The sequence below is a fragment of the Lutra lutra genome, chromosome 11 (genome assembly GCF_902655055.1).
Source record: "Lutra lutra chromosome 11, mLutLut1.2, whole genome shotgun sequence".
NCBI lineage: Eukaryota > Metazoa > Chordata > Mammalia > Carnivora > Mustelidae > Lutra > Lutra lutra.
In genome coordinates, this window is record NC_062288.1 from 37,272,856 (window position 1) to 37,278,855 (window position 6,000).

The following is a 6,000-nucleotide window of genomic DNA, read 5'->3' on the forward strand; positions in this document are numbered from 1 at the left end:
GATTCTTCAGTGACAAATTGTAATGTACAGATCACATTGTATGTTGTCATTACCAGATAGAATAGGTAGAGAAAGTCTTGGCCAGCAGACAATCTTATAATAATTCAGGTTTGATTTTAGAACATTATTGAAGAAACCTTAAATCCCACTGTGCCTCTGCTGTCTGTGCTTTAGAACGAGCTAGTAACCAGCTAGAACCAGCTAGTAGGGGACAGTGTAAAATAGCATCTCATGGTGATCTGAAAGTTAAACTCATAATAGTTATTATTGCCTAATGATATAATTATTATGATGATTATGCATAACAGTTATTGAGCACTCTGTGTCATTTACTGGATCAAGCACTTCACAGGATTATATCTGCAAATCCTAACATTAGCTCTTTTTTTTTTAAATTAAATTTTTTTATTTTTTTATAAACATATAATGTATTTTTATCCCCAGGGGTATAGGTCTGTGATTCGCCAGGTTTACACACTTCACAGCACTCACCATAGCACATACCCTCCCAATGTCCATAACCCCACCACCTTCTCCCTCCCCCACTCCCCCCAGCAACCCTCAGTTTGTTTTGTGAGATTAAGAGTCACTTATGGTTTATCTCCCTCCTGATCCCATCTTGTTTCATTTATTCTTTTCTTACCCCCCAAACCCCCCACTAACATTAGCTCTTTGATAGAACCATTCTCTCTGTTTTATCAAGGAGAAAACCTCAGAAAATCAAGAAATTAAATAAATTGCCCAGGTTCATATAGTTTTCAAACACCAAGAAGGTTTATGAACTTCTGATGGCAAAATCAGGTCTCATAACCACTATGTCTGTTAGTGGTATCATTATTATATCATTGTAAACTGTATAAATCTTCCATATGTTGAGTTTGAAGATCTATCAATACTAATTTTCCCACTTACTCAGAGACGATGCTTATGTCTAGAATATAAACTATGTTTGGGAAGCAAGCTGCTGTCTCAGAGACCATTCACAGTGGTCTGGAATTGCACATTCAGTTGAATTTCCACACTCTCATTTATCTGATTTCTTTTCATTTCTTCTTTGATATAAAGAAGAATGTATTAGAGAGTGGGAAGGTGACAGTGACAAGCTGACAACAGTTTTGGCACTCTATATTGAAACCAGCGTTGCTGGAAATCACAGAATGGCTCTGTGTCAACAGTCACAACTGAAAAGTATTTTTAATAAATTTGTTTAATAAGGTAGAAAAGTGAATAATGTTATATTTCGGTGCAAAACACTTTTTATTAAAACAAAACAAAACAGTAAAGCCTGGTCACTTCTAATAATCTGCGCTTCAGTGTCCTTGTAAATTTCCTTAGGGGAAGTACCGCATTCCTGCGGTTGGATTCTCCACATTTTGTATTATTGAAGGAATGAGACACTGACTTACGAATAATAACATGTTGTACTCTTAGGGTTAATACATTCTTATTACTACTCCATTCTTATTACTACTCCACCAGTTTTCAGTAGTGTGGGGTGTCAGAATAAGTCTATAAAGTTTATGACAAGTATGTATATCCTTTTTTTGCTTATATGCTCACACGTTTCTTAGGTTCAGCTGACAGTCCATGGGGGAATTACTGCTTTTGTTTCCTTTACATCCGGTAGTTACCCCACTGAACAGTTTTATGAAACTAAGATTCCTTCGGAGTATTCATAGCCCAGCTTAGAAATAATTCTTGGCAGCCAGATTTACTGGAAGACCAGTTTAACTTTCTTACAGATGATTATGTTTATTGACTGGGGTGGGGGAGTGGGCACTGTAGTCTGTTGAGCAGCAAAGAACTTCAGAAGTTATTCAGTCTCTCTGCTTTGCGAATGAGGAAGCTGAGGCCCCGTAGGCAAAATGACAGCTGAGGGCCCCAACGCAGCTCGGTCTTTCTGACAGAAGGCTCATGTGCTCTTTCCTAGAACCCTCTCATTTCTGGAGAATCTGTCCAGACACGGGTTAACGAAGAGTTTGAGTACCTACAGGTTTCTTTTTCCATCGCTTCATTTTTGGTTTTTTATTATTGTGTATCTTAGATATGCCAACGTCAAGAAGTGTAGTAATGAGGGTCGTGCCTTGATGCAATTGGATTTTCAACAGTTTTTAATGAAACTTGAAAAACTAACAGATATTAGACCTATTCCTGATAAAGAATTTGTGGAAACCTATATTAAAGCCTACTATCTAACCGAGAATGACATGGAACGCTGGATCAAAGAGCACAGGGTGAGAGCTGGAAAACAGTTAATTAAGTTTTTATTCCTTTTCCTTTGTGCTGTTCTTGTCTGGTGTATTATATAATTCAAAATCAGAAGTGAAATATAAAGCATCAGCTGATTCTTTACCATATCCACACTTTGTCTATGCAGTGCCCTTTGCGTAATCAAATCCCTTTGAGATCTTTCTGAACTGCAACAGTAATTATCTGGAAAGGTAGCCAGAGTCTGAACTTTAGCTGTGTTTATCAGGCAGCTGTGTTGTGGGAAAAGGCTGAAGTTGGTTAACATCAAGACAAATTGAAGACAGCAACATTGAAGTGATTCACAGGCTAATGTCTATTATATAACTTAAGCCTTATAGCTCTCAACAATGAGTTGGTGTCGTCCTGACCACACTGACATATATTAGTGATGAGTGACTATATTAATATTGAAATGGCTACATTTAACTTCCTCCTTCGTTAGATTTTACCTTGAGTATAGATACGATCATTTTTCTTTTGTGTTGATATATAGATAAGTAGAGAAAAGTATCATTTATTTATTTATTTATTTATTAAAGATTTTATTTATTTATTTGACAGACAGAGATCACAAGTAGTAGGCAGAGAGGCAGGCAGAGAGAGAGAGAGAGGAGGAAGCAGGCTCCCCACAGAGCAGAGAGCCCAATGTGGGGCATCATGACCCGAGCCAAAGGCAGAGGCTTTAACCTACTGAGCCACCCAGGTGCTCCAAAAGTATTATTTATTAAGTGTTATTTAGGATGCTGCATTTTTGACACAGTTCAACTCAACATCTGTCACCAGAACATGCTCAGTATGGGGGCTTTCCTAATATGATTGTTCTATCATTCATCTAGATAGGCAATATGGGAAGATAGACTTAATGAAAATATGGGAAGTATTAAAATTGTCACCTCGTTTTATTCCTTCAGTAACTCTAGTGATCACATTTACTTAAGCTATAAACATAATGGGTAAAAGCTAAGTAAATTTTTATTTTATTTGACTGGGTAAGGAAATAAGGAATTATTTATATTTACTTTATCAGCCTCATCCAGTCTGGTTTCAGCACTCTAGAAAAAAGAAATGAATATTAGCCTGAGTTTTATGGAAATGTGCCCACCGTGGGTCAGTTTCAGATCTTTGGGAGCAAAGTAGAAATGTAATATTATTTTCAGTGATTTTGATCGGTACACCAGAATTGAGAAAAATGTCGTCCCTTTTAGTCCCATTGACTTCTGACATTTGAAAACCAGAATGCTAAACCAGGAACAGATGGGGTGCTGAATGTTGCTGGAATCCATTTAGTAAAGTAAGCTATAAACACTTTGAGGTTGCTACTGAGAAAGGTGTTTAGGGAAAGAGTACAAGTAACTAAGAAGAAAGGCACAGCTCCTAGATATCCATTATTTGATAGAAGAATGATACCTATTTTTGAGTTTCCTCTTTTAATGTAGTGCACCAAAATTTTAGCTTAGCATTTTGTGAGAACCTCAACTAGCTGATATTTGTAATTCAGTGAAATTTTCTCAGGAGCCGAATATCCTATCTTCTAGGACAGTGCCTACCTAGCTTGGTGCTTGATGACAGTGGATACTTGTTAAATATTGGCTGATTAAGAGAATTTACCAGATGCTAACAGGTGCTCCCAGAGCTCAGATACACAAACTGAATAGTTTGCTGAGGTTTTAAAATGAACTCTTTCTCATATTTTGAAACTCTTTAGGTGGTTACGTCCTGTGAAGACAGATGACTTTTCTTACTAGATGGTAGTATAGGACTCTCTTTCCTTATCTGAACTCTTGTTATTCATCCTCCAGAACCAGATCAATATGTAAACCTTTCTAGTGAATCCCTATTCATTCTTTTCCTAGGAACTCATTATCTGAAATTTAGGAACCAAATAGATTTGTACAGCACAAGAGACTTATAGTCTTAATTTTACTTACTGGCTACAATGACAGTATGAAGGTTTAAAAGCCGGTAGCTTTCTGATCCTTGTTACCTTACTCATTTATCATAAGTTAGAAAAATTGTTCTTTGGTTAGAGATTTTTTTCCCTTTCATCTAGAATGTTTGCAAAATATAGAGTGCCAGAAAATAGTTATTTAGTAGCATTTTAAAAATTTGAGAGGTCTGTGTATTTTAGTAACTTCATAAATAAAGACCTCCACAAAAACAAGCATAAACTATGTGGTCTTAAAAGTAACAAAAGCATAGGCGTGTCAGATTACTCTGCCATATTGAAGAGATTCTAGTCCTTTCTGTTTCGGTGTATGCTGCAGTGTCTTTATTATTATTAAGGCTGAGTAAACAGTTCACGTCCATGTCTCAAACTATAATTTCCTCTGCTTTTCACTGATTTGTAGTGCTCTGTCACTATCCACTGAAAACTGAGTATCTGCCCGTTCTCTCCTTGCATTGATAAATACATGTCTTTCAGCATACTAAATTTGGATCTTTTTTTTTCCCCCCCGAGCAGGAGTATTCAACGAAGCAGCTGACCAATCTGGTAAATGTTTGCCTGGGATCCCATATCAATAAGAAAGCAAGACAAAAACTTCTAGCTGCTATAGATGATATAGACAGACCCAAAAGATAATGAACACATTCTTTTTTCTCAATGCATTGATCTTCTCTCAACATATATGACATGAAAGCCAATTTTTCATGCACTCCTGACTGTTGTCTGCTAAGAAATCTTTGTGCATGTTCTTTCCAACTGGGAAGTGGAAAACACTGAAGTTCGTGTGGTGTTCTCAAATGACTTTTATATGCTCTGATCCTTCTCCTCAACTTTTAGTCTCATTTGTTGTATTCTTTTTCTGAAGTGATATCATTGCCTTGTCATAAGTATTGTTATGTGACTGCAGTTACACATTTTACTGAAGAATGCACTGTAAGTATATAATTAGAAGGAACAGTGATAATACATCCATGGGCAGTTTTCGGAGAATGAATTTATGTTGGTATTTTTTTTACCCTCTCTACTTGGTTCTTAATATATAAATGGGAGGGTTTATGTATAGTATCTCCTAATTATGAGCACTGCATGAGAATTGAAAAGTGTACATAAGCAAAATAGCTGAAAAATCAGTATGTTCTCTGTGTTTTTAAATGTCAGAGTTTATGTCGGGGTTAATTTGGTTATAACAGTGATCATAAATGATGAAATTGAATAAATACTATACTCTAACATGATCCGCCTATGTGAGACTAAATTTTGATACTGTTCCACGGCAGGCAGAATTTATGAAACAATAATGAAATTTTTCAGTGTGTTCTAACAATTTTAATGATCTTACATCTTGGTACCAGTGATGAAAAGTAATTTCATTGGGTGTACCTTTTCAGAGCCTGAGTAGCACCCAGAATAGTGATTGTGGCTTTTTTTTTTTTTCCCTATCCTTTTCTTTCTTTCTTTTTTTTTTTTTAATGTGGGACATTTTTTTCACATAAGTGTTCTTCTCTTTGAATTCTGCTTTTGCTTTAGGACGGGAAAACCTGGCTTAGCTGACTTAAGAAAAGAACTGTTAGTAGTCAAGCATACGTTTATGGTCCTATATTCATCTTTCTTAGATACCTGCTTTGTATCACAGATGTAAAATAATGTGTACTAGCTAGGGATAAACTTTAGAACTCAGTCTTTAGTAACTGTGTACTTTGCTTTGAAACCAGAGCTCTTCTATCAACATATACAATATAAAAATCAGTATCCCATGCACTCTTGCCAATTCCTATGAAGGAATTTTTTGCATGTTCTTTGTGACT

The 6,000-nt window shown here is 36.1% G+C and overlaps 1 protein-coding gene across 1 annotated transcript in view; it reads left to right on the forward strand.

Moving 5' to 3' along the window:
- VPS50 (VPS50 subunit of EARP/GARPII complex) overlaps positions 1 to 5,430 on the forward strand; it is a 128,686-nt gene extending 123,256 nt beyond the window's left edge. The window contains exons 27-28 of the mRNA XM_047694559.1: positions 2,045 to 2,234; positions 4,712 to 5,430. Coding sequence (XP_047550515.1) covers positions 2,045 to 2,234; positions 4,712 to 4,831 — 310 coding nt within the window. The 3' untranslated portion in view covers positions 4,832 to 5,430. The remainder of the gene's footprint in view (positions 1 to 2,044; positions 2,235 to 4,711) is intronic.
- Positions 5,431 to 6,000: the final 570 nt, after the last annotated feature.